At 40.3% G+C, this 19,230-nt stretch overlaps 1 protein-coding gene across 5 annotated transcripts in view; it reads right to left on the bottom strand.

Moving 5' to 3' along the window:
• Nucleotides 1-3,661: 3,661 nt before the first annotated feature.
• The window catches only part of GRM1 (glutamate metabotropic receptor 1), a 478,923-nt gene continuing 463,354 nt past the window's right edge, over nucleotides 3,662-19,230 (bottom strand). For 3 of the 5 annotated variants that reach the window (XM_055391792.2, XM_055391793.2, XM_019030188.4), the window contains one exon: nucleotides 3,662-6,495. In XM_055391792.2, coding sequence (XP_055247767.1) covers nucleotides 5,571-6,495 — 925 coding nt within the window. In that variant the 3' untranslated portion in view covers nucleotides 3,662-5,570. The remainder of the gene's footprint in view (nucleotides 6,496-19,230) is intronic. The other 2 variants (XM_063707932.1, XM_063707933.1) reach the window with 2 other exon arrangements.

The raw sequence follows: 19,230 nt of genomic DNA, 5'->3' as shown, positions 1-19,230 counted from the left end.
AGTATATGTGTGGTATTGTGTCCAGTTCTGGATACAATATGTTCTTAAAGCATATTCAAAAATTGGGATATGATCATGGCCTGATTAGGGGGTTAGGAAGACAACAACAAAGGTAACAATGGAAAGAAGCGAAGCTATTTGTCTTGGAGCATAAACTGCTAAAGAATGACGTAATCACTGTATTCAAGTAGCTGAAGGGAAGTCACGTGCACAGTGGACTAAATTTGTTCAGTGTTTTTCTAAAAGGCAGAACTCAGGAAAAATTAGAGAAAAGCAATATTCAACTCAGGAAAGGAAAGAATTTTCTAACAAGTAAAGCTTTCCCTTATCAAATATAAGATTCTAGTCTCCAGAAATACTTAGGCAGAGGTGAAAAAAAGTCACCTAAATCTATCCTGACCCTTAAAATAAACTCTGGTTACATATGTAATCCTCTGAAAAGCTCATTTGTGTCACCAGCATTTTATCTGCAGAATTTCATAGGCTACCGCCCTGTTGCCTGCCTTGATGATTTTTCCTTGTAGATTCCCTGGTTCCTGTCATGCCTCCATTCTGGATTTGGGCCTGAGTTCTGTTCTCTGACCAGCATTCTGGTTTAGCAATGTGGTTTTGGACTTCTTCTCCCAGTGTCTAAGGCTCTCTGCCTTCTCCTTTGGCACAGCAACTGCAGGTAGTTGGCCCTGTACCCAGCCCAACCCATCAGTGGTGGCTTCTCGCTGTCTAGGAAGAGGAACAGAACACAGGAGAATGGAATCCTAAACAGGGTGAAAGTTTAAAGTGACTTCTAAGTTTACTTCCAACTCCAAGCCTCTGTCACTATTTTCCTTTTTGATTTTTGTGATCTTCATTCTTAAGCTTTGTTTCTCTTGTTTATTAATAAGTCTTTCTTCCCAAGCTGCCCTGGGAAAATCAAGCCCAAAATCAAGGTTTCTGGTGTTATTAGTTCAAGTCCCTACCTAAGCTCTTCCTCTCCCTCGTATTTCTCCAACTCTTGGTAACTGGTTTTGTTTGCCTGTGTCTGAAGACACGTATTTCTTTAAGTAAGGAAACCTGCCCCTGCTTTTCCCATGGGTGATTTATGTTGCCCTCACTTAAAATGTCCCACTTCAGTAGTTTATGTCTTACCTGCAGTTCTTCTTCAGAGGACGCTGTCTTCCACACCCAGCACTGATCTCTGGCTGGGCTCAATGGACTCTGCAGGAAAGGGGGACCTGCTGCCCATGGGCCAGCTCTTTCTGATGCCAAAAGGAGAGCTTGCTTTTCATGATGAAAGCATGTGTTGTTCCAGCTGGCAGAGTTAGAATTAGTAGGTGGAAATATAGAGCTCTGGACCCCATAAGGATCTTGGAATAAATCTTCAGGGAATTGAGCTGGGGAAACTATATGGTATTATAACATTCATTTTCTATAATACTTTCTCAACAAATCTTTATTGAATATGTGCTTTGCCCTGAACTCAGAAATCAGAAAGAAAAATTGATCCCAAGCGAAAAGGAACTACGTCCTTCATTCTTCCCTGGGCTCTGCAGAGGAACATGAATTCACAGGCTCTATATTGGATGAAAATGATGATTGAAGCCCTCCTGGGCTACTTACTAGCTGAGACATTTGAGGTGGGTTAGTTCAGTTATCCAAAGTTTCTATATATGACAGCAGTAATGGAAAGATTAAATGAGAATGAATTCAAATAACCTAGCACACAGTGGCTGGCACACAGCAGGTTATAAAAGTGTTGTTTCCCTTCTCTTTGATTCCCTCACAGGGCATTCTCTGTAGAAATCACGGGGCAGTTACTCATACATCATTTATAGCATTTGGACCCTAATCCTTGCCTCTCCAAATGCCTTCCTTATGGTCCAAGTAAAGCTTCTGGACTCTCTCCAGATGGAGTCCTTTGTGACCTATCATGACATTTGGATATGTCTGTGGACTACGTATCTTAAACATTTTTCTTTTCCTTCTCTATCACTTTTCTTCATTTTTTTCTTTCCTGTTTTTGTTTCTCATTCTCTCTCCTATAACTTTTCCTCTTGAGACACAAAGCTCTCATTTCATGATTTATTATTGCATCTTTTAGGCACACTGAAGAAACCTCTGGTGTCTCAGCCCCTGTGAGTGGTTCTTTAACATTAGTCTTCCTGTACGGAGCTTGCTCCTGCCATCAAAACGCATGACAATCTCATCGTGTGGTCCTTGTACCATCATATTCTCTTTTCAAGTGCTACTTGGGAAATGCCCTACTTTGCAGGAATCTCATAGCAGAAAATGTGAATAACAGAGACTCCTTTGTTTGGGGAACCAGTGAGGTGTCAGTTGAAATGTAGAGGAATAGAACTTAGGGTGAGCAGAAGAGTAGCAGTAAGGTTGGAAACGAGGCCCCCCTAAAGTGTGAACCATGGAAAGAAAAGCCTTGTAGGGCATGAATGAAACAAAGCTGGGAACATTGGATGCCTTTGCCCCCAGAGCTCCACTAGAACGCCAGGAGTTTGTTCAGCCTCACACCCTCATCAAAAAGACGAATGACAATATCTGCCAAGGGCACTGCAAATTTTAATTTTGGAGTTCATTTAAAACTGTTACAACAAGAGGTACCACTTCTTCATGGTCAAATTGTACTTCTCACCTACTTGATCTGTCGATCTTGTGTGGCATTCTCCAGCTTTCACCCAGAAGACATGTTCTGAGTCAAATCAAAACCTTGGAATTGTTTCTTCCACTGGTCTATTTCTATTATTATAACTCTCACAGACTATAGAGAAAGAACATACACATATAATAAATAGAAAATATTTATTATACAGCATTATCAAGATTATTTGACAAAAGGCAATAACAAGCCAAAGGAAAACACATTTACAAGAAGCTGAACAACTTGTATCAGAACATACATCAAGGTGAAGAGTTTCGGCCCTCTTGGTATAGGGTATGTATGTGTACATCTCCAATTTTGAACGATGATGGCATAAGGACTAATACTCTATTTATTCAGGAGACCCCATAATCAGGATAATAGTAGGCATTCAGAGTAATAAAGTGATCACAGTTGAATGAACGTGTTCACCAAAAGTCTTAGACCAACCTGATCATCTTACACTTGAATATAAGTTGTTTCCTTATCTATCCTAATTTTTGAAAAATCTGAATGCACAAGCCCTGTGATATTAGGGATGTATATTAGTGGCATTAAGAGTAAAAAATAAACATGATTCACTAATGAAGAGATCATATGCTTTCCCTCATGAATTTGTCAATTACTAAAAACCCATCTATTAATCACTGGAGCCATTGATTTTCCGCTCTCTGCTTTCTTACAATGAAAACATGGAACCAAAGTCCACATCTCAGTCATGAGATCTTTTCAATAAAGGTGTTTTAAAATAATTTTTAAAGGAAATGCAGTTCATTCTTGGTGTGGAACTGACAAAACTTGGCAGTAGAATATGATGAAATATAAGAAATACAAGCCTCCAACATTGGAATGGATGTTAAATTCTGAACAAATGATGCAATGGATATTTAAAGATTCTAAGATGATTTTTGGCTGAGAAATCAGCAGCTTCAATATGAAGGAAGCATATTAAAATATGACTGAACATAAGGCATAAACAAAGATATTTAAGGGGGGTAGAATTCATTCCACAAATAATAGAAGAAATCAAAACAGCAAGAAAAATCCTTTTATTGGTGATAAAAAGGGATTGTAAAGATGGAGTAAGTGGATTACATGTCCATGGATATTACACAACAGCAAATAACAGAAATAAAAAGTTATGACAGCCAAGACACAGGAATAAAAATCCATGAACATAAAAATTAAAAGGCAAAATGTGATTGATAAAGATTTTACAAATTATTAGCTGAGTTAGATGTTACTGTATGTTAGACACTCAAGTAGCTGTGGAAAATCTTAAAAAAAATATAACCTGGAATAATCTAAATGCTTTGTTCAATCTCATGTTTTAATAATGTGTGCAAGCTTATAAAATGTACCTTTTATTTTCACTCTCAGTTTTTGTGCACTTTTAATATAACAAATTTTCAAACCACTTAATTAATAACATATCTCCACATCAGAAAATATCTGAAAAATAAGTTCCATCTCAGAAGAAAAATGTCCATCCGAGCTGCATATGAAAACATTGAGCCATAGTATTCAAACCTTCAAAGAGCTTCTGTAGATATTGATGACAATGATGTATAAAACATTATTGGAACATAAAAAATATATATAGTATATTCAAAAGACAATTTCTAATTGCAGTTAGATTGACTACTAGGTTGACGTTGACAGGTCAATTTGACATTACATTGCACAAATTTTACGATCGCACATATACAAGGACACAGGAACACATTCACTCGCTAGTTACAAGGACTTCAGTGACAATAGGATAGAATTATTTGTCATTTAAACCAGTAATAGTTGCTATGAGTACACCATTAGATTCAAAGATGGATTTGTTTCTCTAATATGTAGGAGAAATAATGGCACCAAATTGTACATATACGCATCTTAGAAGTTCAACTTGTAGGTATTATTTGCTACAGTAAGTGGAAGGTAGCAATTTTGCCACATGGTTTGTTCTTTAACTGAAGGTCAATGGAAAGCCCGCTTGGCACAAACACAAGTCAATCCACAAAAGGGTTTCTGCCACTCTCGTAACAATCTCTTGTTCTGGCCTTTTCCCCAAATCGCCAGTAAGTGAATATGGAACATGGGAAGCTGATCATGTGTTTTTTTTTTTCAAAGTCTCATGCTGATGGATTGTCCTATTTCTAGCTCCTTCCTCCCGTAGCACGCCTGATGAAGCACTTTTTGGTGATAATTTTGCTTTTATTCCTGTTTTCCTAAATAAAGGGAATCCGCAGAGCAGCAGGGGGTCCATGCACCTTTCTTCAAGTGCAATCTCAAAGCTGGCACTGGATGGGTTGCGGTGGATGAAGAGAGACCCCTGTGCCGCTCCATTCCTGAGTCTCCTGAAGATGAGGAGTCTGTCAGCCCAGCGGGGAGAAGGGCTTCTGAGCAAGGAGCTGCTGTCCCATCATCCCATCATCTGTTTGGGATGGGTCTGGCCTGGGCCCTTCCCTTCCCCGCACCTGCTCTGTCTGGCTCCACCGGCTCACTCCGAATGCCATCAGGTGAACTCATGATCCGACTGGCATGTCCACGTGGGCTGTTCCTTGGCAAGCATGGCCCAGTGTGTGTGGGCATATATATATCTATGCACAATTGTGCAAAAGAGGACATTATGTTTGTGATGTCACTATTTGATTTGTGATAAAAGTTACATACCATATGGAATTGTGCTTTGTCAGAATTCCCTTTCTTCCCAGAGAAGGCTTTGAGTAATTCAAGAATCCGAATCCTGGCCTGGAACATTTTTTGCTTGGTGTCCTTCCCTCTCTTCCTACTTAAGGCAGCAGCAGCAGTAGCGGCAGCAGCAGCAGCGGTCTCCTGTCCTCCCGACGAGGCCCCCCACTCCCAGGCTTTTCCTCCCAGCTGTTTGCACATCTCTGGAGGTGTGGGAGATCTCTGGCTTGTCTTGCTTTTCTATGTGGACCCTTCCCCCTTACAGGGTGGAAGAGCTTTGCTTGTAGTCCCGCAGAATGACAGAGGCGTAGGATACGTTGGGAGGGGTGCAGAGCACCGACTCGGACACGGGGGAGCTGGGCACCGAGCTGCCCGAGGCCACCGAGTCGCGGAAAGGCGACGGAGGAGTCAGCGCAGGCGAATCATCCGGGGTCAGTTTGCTGGCCGCCTGCAGGTCCTCCTCCTCCTCTTCCAGTTCGTCTTCTTCCGTGTTCCCTTCCCGCTCGTGCTCATACACGTACTCCTGGAGGAGCTTAAACCTCTCGCTGTCGTCGTCGTCGTCCGCGGGCGGGGAGACCGGCTCCTCCCCGAAGGTGCTCAGCTGCAGCGGCAGCATCTGCAGGTGCTGCGGGGGTGGCGGGGGCGGGTACAGGGACCTCAGCCCGTTCCCGGGACCCCCGGGGCCTGCCAGCACCGCGTGAAAATCCGGGATCGCGGTACTGAAGTTGCTGACCACTCCCTGGAGCTGGTCCATCAGCGATTTCTGCTGTGGAGGGGGCTGCTGCTGCTGCTGGAGAGGAGAGGGCAAGCCCTTGGGGAGGGCTGGTTCGGCCAGGAAGAGGTGGGTCTCCTCTGCGGTCAGGTGGGGCGGCAGAGGCGGAGTGGTCGCCGCGCTTGGCACGCGCCTGTGCACCACCATGGAAGGGCTACCAGGCGGGCTAAAGCGAATCGGCTGGGCATCCTCCTCCGCCTCTACGTTGTAAAGGGTCTTGGTGCTGGTATCTGAAAAGGTCAGGCTCTTGCCAGAGCCTTGGTAACTTTTAGTGAGGGGCTTGATGACGGCTGTTTGGTTGCAGGCCGTCTCATTGGTCTTCACGTGCACAGAGAGGCGGTGCCACATATGCTGTCCCTTGGGCACCTGTCCTCCACCTGGTTCAGACCATGACACAGACTTGCCATTAGAACTATGAATAAAATAGAGATGGATTTATTTGCAGATAGATCATGCACACAGGATAAAATACATAGAAAACATATGCAAACCTAGCTCAGTGTGATTTAACTGCTGTCTCTGCTGTAGGCCTTTGCTCCAGCACCCCATACCTCCTCTTACAAAAAGAACACCAAAAGCTGAAGGAAATATTGACCCTGAGAAAAGTTGTTGAGGAGAAAAGCCAGTCTGTTGTAGAAATAGCTATTTTCATTTAGGTCTAAGATTTCACAAACCTCTCTTTTTTCTCCGTTGCACTCTCTCCCTCTCCCTCTGTCTCTCTCTGACACACACACACACACACACACACACACACACACACACACACACTTTTGAAAAACTCCCAACTGATGGAGGAAAACTTTTTTAAAAAAATCTTAGTTACATATGGACAACCAAAATAATGGCTATTGTCCTTGGGACAAATTAGGACCCACATACAAAGCTACTCTCGTGTTGTGGGATTATAAAATAGATCCTCTCAGTTGCCCATTCTCATATGCAAGTATTTCCCATGACCAGGGTGGCGTGATCACACAGGGTACTATAAGGAACATAAAAAAGCAGATGACAGAAAAACTCAGACTCATGGTCAATTTATGAGCTTCATAGCTTTTGATTTTTTTAAAACATTTCAATGCATTATTTCTCACACATACAGTGGATCACAATTCACACAAAGGCCCTGACTCACAGAAGCTAGTTTGGGATTTTCACACTAGGAACATTGAAATACCTGTATTTGAAAAGCAATAGAATGAGGAAGCCAGGAAAAATACAAATGCCCACATCCTGCTTTAGGATAGTTTGATGCAAATAAAAGAAAATTATGATTGAGACAAAGCAGCAGTTACTGAGACAAAAACCTCTACTCATTGAGCCTTGGTGAGGAAAAGTCTTAGGGTGCCAGCAGCATCCCAGCCTGATCAACTCCCATCTTCTTGGCACCTGCAGAAAACCAGCCATATGGAATTTCTCCCTGAATAAGAAAATAAGAAGATGTACTGTGGCATACACCCCAAATTCTGTTCTGTCTATTGTAATAACTCTGATCTTACTTCTGGACTCAGCTTCTTTTCTGTATAACTTTTAGCAGATGTTGGTACCTTACCATAGCCTTCTATTAATAACAACGGTGGAATCCTAAATCAGGAAATAATTGTTTCTTTTCTTTTTTTTAGAAGTTTGCTTTTTCTCTGTACTCAGTAAAATGACAGAGAAAGTAGCATAATAGTAACACATTTATGACATTAAAAGGAATATAAAAATGGACATTTTTTTCTTTAAGTGGAGGTGTGAAATAGACTAATCCATATTCTAGTTTTTGTTTGAAAAAATGTAGGAAATGATCAGTAGTTTAAATAATGGTTTATTTCATCATCTTGAGGATACAAGAACGAATACTTCAAAAATTATATGTGAGCATCATTTATGATGAAGGTAATATTTTGACATTTCATATTTTATAATCTTGAAAAGTAAAGTGAGCCAGATAAGTACAGATGAGTGTAAATGTCTGATACTGATTATGGAAAATTCTGGATATAAAGGCTCTAAAATAGATAAAACAGTTAAACTTTTGACCTGATTATTTGAGAAATAGGTAGTTCCTCCATATATCTGTTACTCTACACTGCATTTTTAATTGTCTAAGACAAAGCTCATCTCTGTTATGTCAAAGTTAATATTTCTTTCAAATATATGCTTTACACATTATCTGAGACTGTGGAAGTGCTTGTAAAGTTTTTAAAAATTGTCTTATTGACTTCCACACTATCTTGTTGGAATAGCTGACTCTTTTCTGAGGTAAACAAACTAAAGAACAGGCTAGTGGTGTCCCTGGCAAGAACAGGTAGTCAACCAGCTAGCCAGAATCACCACCAGAATCCACAGTTGCTCTTCTGAGCTTAAAACTGTAGGTAAACTCATCTTCCACTTAATCTTTTTCAACTGCCCCATCGTCTACCACTATACACACTTTGTTTCTTTTTATGCATTCAATATGCCTCTTCTAGAAAGGCAAATATAAAACTTATTTGCCTCTTACCCTCCTTAAGTATGCCTTACTATATATAGCATCCAACTCAATAATTTGCATCATTTTAAATTGCAATGAAAAAAATGTTTCCTTCCCCACCTTCCCACTTCTTCATAGGCATTAGGAAATGCCTTCTTAATGTTCACCAGGAAAATGCTTAAACAAAATGTTATCCAGTATCTATTTAGTTGTGTGTGAGTTAAAAAAAAAACAAAACAACAACAACAAACAGGTCCCTTGAGAAATAGTCTGCCTCTAATTCAACCAGCAGGCTTAGCTGTTCCAATGACACATTGCCTTAGTTTCCACACATAATAGCAAAAAGGTACCTTGTTTCCTGAAAGCCCTAATGTGATCCACTTCACCCACTCATTCACATGGGCTGTTTTCCTCATTGTCCACAGGTTCTATGTGGGCCTCTTTTTAAATCAAAAGCACCCATAAGTTAACAGTATTATTAATCATGTTGCAGACAGATATAATCATAATTTAGTTCTGTTTTAATTAAATCCAATTTTTATTGTTGAGATGGGACATTTTCACTATGGCCTTCAAAACTGGTAACTTTCGTTCCCCTCAGTCTTGCTCTAGATTTGCTGTAAAGTACTGTTAATTAGGAAACAGATCTCACACCTCAGGGCGTTTATCAGATTAAGAAAATTAGTGTAATCTTTTTTTCAAGGACAAAATAAACTGCTTTTTAAAAATCAAAGATAGTAGAAGGAATGTATCATCTCACAGACATTGCAGCACTGAGTACAAACTTTGGTTCTTCAAGATGAGTCATTTCTTACCTGTGGTCCATAGATAATCTGAAAGGTCCATGCATCTATACCTGCATTAAGCATTGTTTTTAAACTGAATAAATATTATGTATTTGTAGACAATGCACTGCTGTTTTTAAATGTATGTAGATGCTGTTATGATAAACTGTGTTATTCAATACATGTGTAACTAAATTCTGGGAAGCTTTTGTTTTGTTCTGTATTCAAATGGCCATGAATAGAGGTACATTTAGTAATAATAGATTCCGGTGAAGGCTTAAGAACTGTTTTGGTGAGAAAAGAGAGTATCTTATTTGAGAAGGCAGGGAACCCACTACTGTGATATTAAGAAGAGAAAAATATGTAAAATCAAATCCATTTATATCAAAAAAGAATAAATACATTATAAAAATGCAATATTATCCTGCAATATGACATTTATTTAATCCCAGATAACTTTAATCGTTTCTGCTTCTGCCACCAGCTTCTTCCTTCTATTGTTTAATTTTATTTGGCCTCCTAATCTTAGGAAAAGCAATCTGGTTTAGAAAACACCATATAATTGTTACAAAGCACCTGAACCTTTTGCTCCAACTTCAAAAGACAGACCTGAGGCCTAAATCAATCTTATATTTGAAGATCAAATGCAGAGGCATTTAGAGTAAATATCTCAGGTGGCTCAATTGGAGGAAAACACTGTTAGGCCTACAGGATGTATAGGATAATGTATAGTTACTGTGTGGACAGCTAGGCAGGCCTGAGGTTGCAGTTTCAGCAACAACAGGTTCAGGATCTTGGTTTGGTTTTTCTTTCATTAGTTAACTATCGCAATCCCCCAAACAGAAAACCCAATATTTACAGCACTTTAGAGAGTAGTTGACAGTGGGTGGTGTAAATAGATTAGTATATCTTTGGCATTCAGTGATCCTGTCTGTTTTATTTGTTTCAGTAAGTACTAGTCACATCTGCAGAGTACACTGTTCTCTGATCCAGAGAGGTTTAAAATGGGAATAACAGTGGGTGGGTGTTTGAGATCATCAGGAGGGAAGCCTCCTGCACAAGCTGCCTGAAGGGGAAGCTTACACAACACCTCTCTCTTATGTCCAAATCAAGTCTTTGCCTCTAGGGTTAATAGCTTCACAACAGATATAAGGACAGTATCCAGAAAGCCCACAGATAATGCAAGACCTTCGCGTAAGAAAGAGAGGCTCACTCCTGGGAACCTGAGGAGGGTAGCATTTGTTTTCTCTGAAAGTGAAAATGGAAACAGAAAACGCCATTGAGTCCCAGCAAGGAGGGAATTGGCTCACCAAGAAAAAAGATAAAAGGCACAGGCTTCGGGACAGTTCTGCTCTGGCTCCCGCAGCTACAGCTAGAACATGAGGCCGGTCAAGGAAGGGGAGGTTCTGACCCCACCAAGACTTTCCCAAAGGAATGCTGGAAATACAGCTGTCCAGATATTTCAACTTCACATTCGTCAGCCCTCTGGTACCCTAGTGCAGCTTGAGAAGTAGGTCTCGTAGAATATCAGGCCTAGGAACTATTTGACACCAGTTGTATCAGAGTTCTGTTTTCCCAGGCAACCTCGAGTTTGTCATCAATACGAAGGACTCCCACTGACTCCAGCTCCACTTCTTGAAAGCCTTCCAGAAAAATCTGCGTATTTAGAATGTATTCTCAAACTTGGGGGCCTATCTGAACATAATTACAATTTCTCGCCCTTTTGACTCACCACTGACTGTAAGGTAAAGAATTTCTGAGTGTGTTTTTTAAGACAAATGCTTTCTAATTATATGAGAACTTGGTAGTTTCTGTTGATATGACATCTTAAATGGCATTGTGAATCTTAGCCTTTTCCCCTTTAATTCTACCTTCATCATAAGCTAGTCAGAGAGCCATTGGCTTGCTGAAATTAGAGAATATCACAAAGTCTAAATATGCAGTTCTTCTTTTAGGATCTTTAGATCAATTACATCCTACATCCTCAAGTTATATGACACCAGATAAAAGACAATACAAAGAAAATCAGTTTGCCTTTATTAAGACCTGTGCTTTCTTCATTTGATCAATAAAGAAAAAGACATTCAGAAATAAAATTACCTAATCAAATTCAGTAAAGTATGGAAGGCACCATAAAGTTTGTCTGGGTAGAGGCTCCACTCTCCTGAGAACATTACCCAATTTATTTCATATTAAAGAATAGAATTCTGATGGATACTAAAATTTTTCCAAGTACAGTTTGAATGGTCTTTGGTTCAACCTAATCATGATTACTGGCTGATCTAAGAAATTCTCCTACCAAAGTCTATTTAAGACAACATGTTGGTACCATGGCATTGCTTTAGCAGAGGTATAACAAATATGATTATATTTCTTCAGGAAGTATAGATGAACTTAAATTATGCTCCCTTTAAAGGAACTTCAGGTCAAACATTATTATTTCTTCCATACTTTGTGCTACCAGAAACAATCTCTTAATAGTAAGAGATTTTTATGCTCCTTGGCTCTACCTGGAGTTCTCATAATTCACCCTGAGAAATGGGAAAACTGGTAAATTTTCCAATTTGCCAATTTCCCAACAAAGAAATGCAACTGCCATATTTCCTGCAACTGGAAAATTCACCAATTTTCTAATCGCAATAAAAATTACAGTTGCATTGCTCTGTTGGGATTATTTCTCAGGAGTAGGATAGATCTAGACAGACCATGATGGTCCAGTAGGCAGCTTTATTTCTGTCATCACTAATCTCTTTGCCTTGCCTATTCACAAAAACAGTGGGAACTGAAGGTCACAGAAGAACATATCTTTAAAAAATATTTTTAACAGGAACAACCATGGCTAAAAATATCCAGTCTTAGTTTAGTCTATGGTGCACAGATTTAAACCCACTTATCTCTTCCTAATCCTTTATGGTCTGAAGAAGGAAAGTTTGAATAGATCCTATTCTGAAAGTTCTTAACGGCCAATCTGTTAGCTTTGCTGACTGTTACTTTATTTTTTGTCACCCACCAGGGATGTACCACATTCAGCTTTTACTTTTGCTTTTAGGCACTCACCTTTTAGTTACAAAATGTCAGTCAACTCTCCTCTCTCTCTGGCCCTGCTGTCAGGACAAGACAAGCACATCTACCCATTCCCATCAATCCTTTTTGACAGGCAGCCAGCAGCTCTCACAATTAGAATCTCCTTGCTGTGTCCTTGGTTAGACTCACCCCATGATACAAGAAACACTCAGTGCCTTCTGAGCTTGGGAGAATTACAGAGAATTCATCCAGCCACAGTAGAGTGGCTCTGACCTAGATGCGCAGACACCTCTCAGTTACTACCTGGAACACCAGCAGGACTATCATATTTGTTCCTCTAAGAATCAATATGATTTGGTGGAGACCACACTCTTTCTATTTGGGTTTGTATGAGGAATAGCAGAAAGGCAGACAACAGACTTCCCATTGCACTCCACTGAGTGAAGGGAAGAGATGTTATGGCCCTATTCACCAGCCTCCATGGCCAGGTTCAGTAGCAGACATTTGAACAAATTGGGCTCTTCTCATCTGAAGAGCTATTCAAGCCACAGACACCTCATCAGTGGGCTCCCTCCTGCTGCAGGAATGTGTACCTTTGACTCTCCAAGGAGTTTGAAGGGCTGTAAAGGAACAGCTGAAAATGACCACAGACTCCGTGCACAACGAACTGAACATGGTCTATGTTCTTTTGTTAACTTAAAAAGACACTGTCAAGAGCTAAAGGTCAAAAATGGGACCAAACATGCATCATTTTTATCAGACGAGGAAATCTGATAAAAATCACTCATAATGTTAGGAAAATGACTACTTTTCCTTTTTGTAAAGTGTACTTTTTGTGGGACTCACAAAACTTTTGTTTTGTGCTCCCCAGGGTGTGGGAGGCACCCAGCAGAGGCTCATGTTGGCACCCACCCCCACAAACTGACATGATAGAACTCTTCCATAAATTCAAGCTATGACTTTTACTTTAGTGCAGACAGCATCATTTCAAACATTTGTGCAACCGCAAAAAGGCAAAAAAAGAAAAGAAAAGAAAGAGCTCTGTTTGCCAAGGAGAAGCTGACAAATTTCTGAAGGGGGAAAATTCACTTTCGGGCTTGTGAGTGGGAGTCACAAACAAAAGTGAGTCTCCAGAATCAGAAAAAAAAATAGTGCATCAAAACATAAAAAAGCAAAAAGCCTAAATGAACAACTTGACAGTGTCCTTTTAAGAACGATGGACAATCAATTTAAGGCAGTCGTGCAAACCATGGCACGTAAATGAATTCTTCATTCTGATGGCATGCACCACATCTGTTTCCATGTTAGAAAGTGGAAAAACCCAGGAGAGAGAAAGCAAGGGGCAAAACACTAGATTTTCCATGCAGCTTCTCTTACACATTCACTGCAGTGTGGGGGTTTTCAAAGCTGCACATGTGCCGACGGACATTGGCTGGTGGGCGAGAATTCTGGCTGCCTCTTCCTGAAGATTGAAAAGAAAAAGACACCCAGTGAGCGAGGAGGTTATACATGTGTACAGATATGGCAAGTCCACCACTCAGGCAGTGCCTGGCCCTGAGCCTTGCTCTGTATTGCCTCCACCTCTGTTTGCTCTATGGTCCTTGCTCTGCCTGGCTGTTTCTCATTGCCAGGCTATTTCTTAAAACCATGTCAGTGGGGTGAATTTCTTTCCAAGTGGCAGATGCTTTTTATGCTCTGTGTGTGTGTGCGTGTCTATCCCAGGTTTGCTCTTTCCCTCCGCTGTTGACACCCTTCTTTATCCCTTGTGGCAGTGGACTTCATCTCTACTTACATTGATGTAGGCTGATTCTTCCCACCCTCTACTCCTCTTAAAGGAAGTGCATGAGTTTATGTCTGACACTGTGACTTTTAATTGCACTGTTAATTTTCCTGCATATTATGGCATAATGAATGCATTGCTGTCACTTCATATATTTATCTCTTGGCATTCACAAGACAGAAAGTGTCCAGTGGTAGAGAGAGAGGGAGCAGCAAGAGAACCACCTGTTGAGATTGGAAGAATCTGCACACGGGAAGAATATCATCTCATTCCCTAGCTGGATGTCTCCTTATACAGCACCTAGGGTAGTCTGGCTTCTGTGCCCCTTTGGCAGATGGAGAAGAGAACTAGCTAGACATGACAAGGCTGATGGGCAGCCATGGGTAGTTGGCCTTTCCATCATTTGTTGGAATAAGGATAAGTGCTTTTCCCATGAGTCAGCTAGCACTGCAGAAGGTGATGGGATAAAGCTGTCTGGCTGTCATGCCACATAAGCGGGCTGCCTGTCATAGAAAAGAACTTCAGGTACAAGATGCTTAGGGTGAACTATCAGCACATGCTACAGGTGGTATGGGTGAGGCTGGTTCAACTGGGGAGAAATCTCTCATGTCAGGGGACTCTGCCATGATGCAGTTCTCTACAGGGCTCCTCAAACTCATCAGTGTTCTCTACGAGTCAACATCTGACCCTCTACCCAGAAGATCCTGGTGACAACTGTCCAGGGTAACATGGAAGAGGACCAAAATGGCTCCTGGCAAATCAAAGACCTTTTCCTTCTCTTCTGTCTCTTTTTCCCATCAAAGTAGGCAGATGAGTGAGAACTCGGAGGAAAGAGGAGGAAGAGGTATTGCAGGAGGAGACCATGCCCCTTCCCATTCCAAGTCTCTCAGGCTGAGGCCTGACAGGTGCTGGGAAGAAGAGCTGTGAGTTTTAAATTTTAAACAAGAATACTCTGGAACAGATGTTCACTACCTGAAAGCAAGGGATTTGAACTGAATGTATAAGGCAGGAAAAGATTTTCCATAGCACATTGAACGTAACAGAGAAAAAACAAAGTTAATCCATATGTACAATTCCATCAAGTTTGGACCATTCACAAAATCATTTAAAGGTGCATGATCTACCCAGAGTAATTTGAAATCCTCATCCAAAAATAAGAATTTGAGACACCTTGGTGTAACTTCATTATTACTGCAATAATCCATTCATTTAATAAAATTAGAAAAACAGACACTGTTTGCTATCAAACTTATCAAGGTAATATGCCCCTGACATTCAAGATGCCTACTCGAAATCAAAAGATCATTAAAACAATGAAAATGTTAGCAAGGAGATGATCAGGAATAAAGGTATGTCTGAATATATAAATGTAGTGGGAAGTAATATGTAAAATGATATTCAAGCAACTTTATTTCTCATGAAAGAAGATAGAAAATACACTCAAAGCATTAGGCTTTGCCTTGTTTGCATGTTCTTGAGCCTCTAATTAACTCTACTTTTGAGGAATGTCTGTATGTGGCCTATTCAATTGGCACTGGGAACTGGGGCCCTGGCAGGACCAGCTTCACGGGCGGGCCTGGAACCAGAACAGACAGACAAACACAATCTCTGCTTCCGAAGAGCCCTGCACTTGATGTTTAGTGCTCTGTAATCATCCTCTTGAAATTCATAAAAATGTTATATTTTAATTTGTGTTTTGCAAGTGATGGTCAATGGGGAAATAGAGCATGCGCTGGGAGATTGGAGCCTCATTTTACACGTGGCCCACATCTTGCAGCCTCCCTGCCTTTCTGGACAGGCTTTGGGATTTTCGGACTCTTGTCCCCTGGGTCCCAGCCCTGTCCAGCCTCCCACTACCTGCCCCTGTCTAGAAATCACTACCACTTTCCACCATTGACAAGGTGTTGGGCACAAGTCCCGATAAGATCAGGGTCTGATGTATGTGCCTTGTACTATCTCAAGGCAATGAATGGCAGTGGCTGTCTCCTCCCTGGACCAGAAGTGCCACTGCACTTTTGGTAGGCAACATGCAGTGGCAAGCCTCTTGCACATCCTTTATCCAGATACCTTAGGTGTCTCTGCACTGTTATTGCAATACCCTTGGGAGTCACCTGTCTAATATTGGCTGAGGCAAAGGGGACGTGAGAAAGAGAGGTAACTGGTTCAACTTCCCTATGACCTCTGCCCAGTGACTGGCTGGAGGGGAACCTGGCAGCCTGTGGGCTGAGCATGTGCAGTCACAAAATGGGGATGGCCGTGTCTGGTGGGACTTCATTTGCCCCACACAAGGGAACACAGCACTAAATGAAAAATACAAAACACCATGACAGATCAAGAGAAGCTGTGGCTTTATAATGTAGTACCTTTAACACTTTACCTCTGCTTTTTGAATCAGGAGCTCCGTGTTTTCATTTTGCACTGCGCCCTGTAAATAATGCAGCTGGTCCTGCCTGCTGGGGATGTCTAATGATAAAAACAAGGGGCGGGGGGATGCCTTGACAACTTAGCAACTCGGTGTACTGACCTTAGCAGAGTCGCACAGTGTGATGCACCCGGGCAGCATCTGTACTTCTGTGTCTCCCGGGAATTAGACAGGAAGCTCTGTGGCCTCTGTGACTTGCATTCCCTCTTAAAACCTACTCCTGCAGTTAGGGGACAGTTCTGCGGTTCCTTTGGGGCTTTCCGGCATATTGACAGCCAAGCTTCACACAGTAACTCAGTAATCCCAAAGACACCCTAATTAAATATTGATGGAGAGATTTGAAAAACAAAAAAAAAATAGAGCATCTCCTTTATGATCCCTTTTGTTCGGTCTCTGACTTTCACTTTGCATTGAAGTGAAACATAAATGACCCTGCATACAGACCTTGCTTTTATGAAAGGAGTGTTTTATTAAAGGTTACAGGACAAGCCATGTAAAATCTGAGGCCAGAGTGGCCATTTTATCAACTGCATAAAAACTGAGAGAAAGAGGTTGACTTCAGGGTATTTTTAGCAATTGTAAAACCACATATTCAACCAACCACAGATTCAGCAAGCCAGAGTAAAAGCTTGGAGGGAAAATGTAGCATATGGGGGCTTGTCAAATATAAGTCCCAAATCTGTGCTTGAATCTTTTGGCAGAAGTTGTAGATTTAAAGAAACCCCAGAAGTAGTTTAGTTAGAAAGAGTCCTCTTCAATTTCTCCTTAAAGTGCAAAGGTCTCTCCCTCTTCTTTTCCCTTCTCTCCTTCCTTCTTCTTTCCCTCCTTCCTTCCTTTCCCTCCCTCCTTCCCCTCCCTTTCCCTCTCCTCCCTTTCCCTCTCCTCTCCTCCTCTTCCCATTCCTTTTTCCTTTCCTTTCTTCCTTTTGTAAAGTCACTGCTTGTCATACACTGATGGATTCTGCATAACTTTACCCATATATTTCCATTGTCCAAATAGTCTTCCTTGATATAACAGCCTATCTCTCTTTGAGAGATACTTAACTCAGTATGACTTTGCTTTAATATTTTATTTACATCAGGTCACCCATTCTTCACTTTCTATGTAAAGATTTATTTTTTAAATGAAGTTAGAATTTGTTACAAATAAATTTTACTCAGTATGATGTTAGCAATGAGATCTCTGGACATTGAATCAGAAGGCCTGGCACTTTCCAATTGTATGATCACTTCTTTCAGACTCAATTTTTTCATCCATAAAGAAGGATTATTGAAAAAGTATGTGTGAAAATGCTTTCAAATAGCAAAATGCTATTCCAGCCTAATCCATAAGCCATTGCTATTAATACCCTTATTTTGAAGGATGGAAAAATAAAGACACAGACAAAAGACTCAGATATTTAAAATATCAGTGTGTATTTAGCTTAGACTTATTTCATAGGATCTCAAACTTCCCTTCACTTTACTCGTTGACTTCAGCCACTTTCCTTACTCAAGAATGTCAATAACTTCCAGTAGAAAATAAACTAAACTTTATTTTCTCTCTCTTCCAGACTTTTTTATTTGGGTAACAGTGACTTTGAATGGATTTGTCAGGAATAGGTGAGGCACACAGTCAGGTTAGCTGTCTATGAAGTTGCATGTTTTTGGAGGTTTGGAGGTTAATCTACTTTTTAGCAGAGATAAAATGTTCTATACAATTCCAGATGGTCAGTCTTAAAAATATAGAAAGCTCACCATGGAAATAATAATGCAGCAGCTGTCCAAAGTAATCATAAAGAATGACAGCCACCACTCAAGACCATTTTAGCAGGGTACAGTCTATTTTATGTTGTTTTTATAGATAAATACATAATTTGTGCCTCTGATTGCTTTCCAAAGCCAAATGCATTTTTGCCTGTTTTTTGAATTTTAATATTTGTTTTTCAGCATTTGTTTATAGGAATGGAGAATGGAGCTCTGGGTATGTGTGTAGGCTCTCTGTAAATGGAAATTTTTTCCACCCTTCCTTTTAACGCATGCATGTATATTAAAACTATATATATGCACAATGCAGTCTTTCCATATAGGTGTAAAATATTGCTTCATTTCAAAATTGTTAATTATTAAGATTCATAAGCTAGTAAGAGACTACAGAGAATGGTTTAATAACATTCAGTTTAGTTACCACCATAGATTTGACAAATATTAACATTTTGCCCTATTAAAATCTTCTTTCTTTTGAAAATATTAAGGATATGTTTGAAGCCCTCTGTATATTATTCTAAATATGAATCTTCTCCTTTTAAAGAGACAAATTGGTATGTATTGTCACTTGGCATATATTATGTTGAATATGTATATTCATATGTGTTAGTAAATAATACATGATAGTGTTTAGCATAGTATATTTTATATACTTGACATTACATTTCCACTCAACAATTTCCCTTTTTGCACGGTATTATGTATAACTAGTATTATGTATAGCTAGAGTATAACTCTAGTTCATTCACTTAAACTAAATTGAACAAATACCACACTTTAAAAAATAATCCATTCTTCTACTGATGACCATTTAGTTTTTTTCCTACATTTTGCTATTTTATCAATGCTGCGATAAACATTGTTAAGTATGTCTTCTTGCACAAACGTGGGAGATTTTTTCCCATATTTACTTAGAACTAGAATTGGTACATTGTT

The sequence above is a fragment of the Gorilla gorilla genome, chromosome 5, assembly GCF_029281585.2.
Source record: "Gorilla gorilla gorilla isolate KB3781 chromosome 5, NHGRI_mGorGor1-v2.1_pri, whole genome shotgun sequence".
NCBI lineage: Eukaryota > Metazoa > Chordata > Mammalia > Primates > Hominidae > Gorilla > Gorilla gorilla.
Note: the sequence above shows the minus strand (reverse complement) of the source record. Positions and strands in the feature narration are given on the sequence as shown.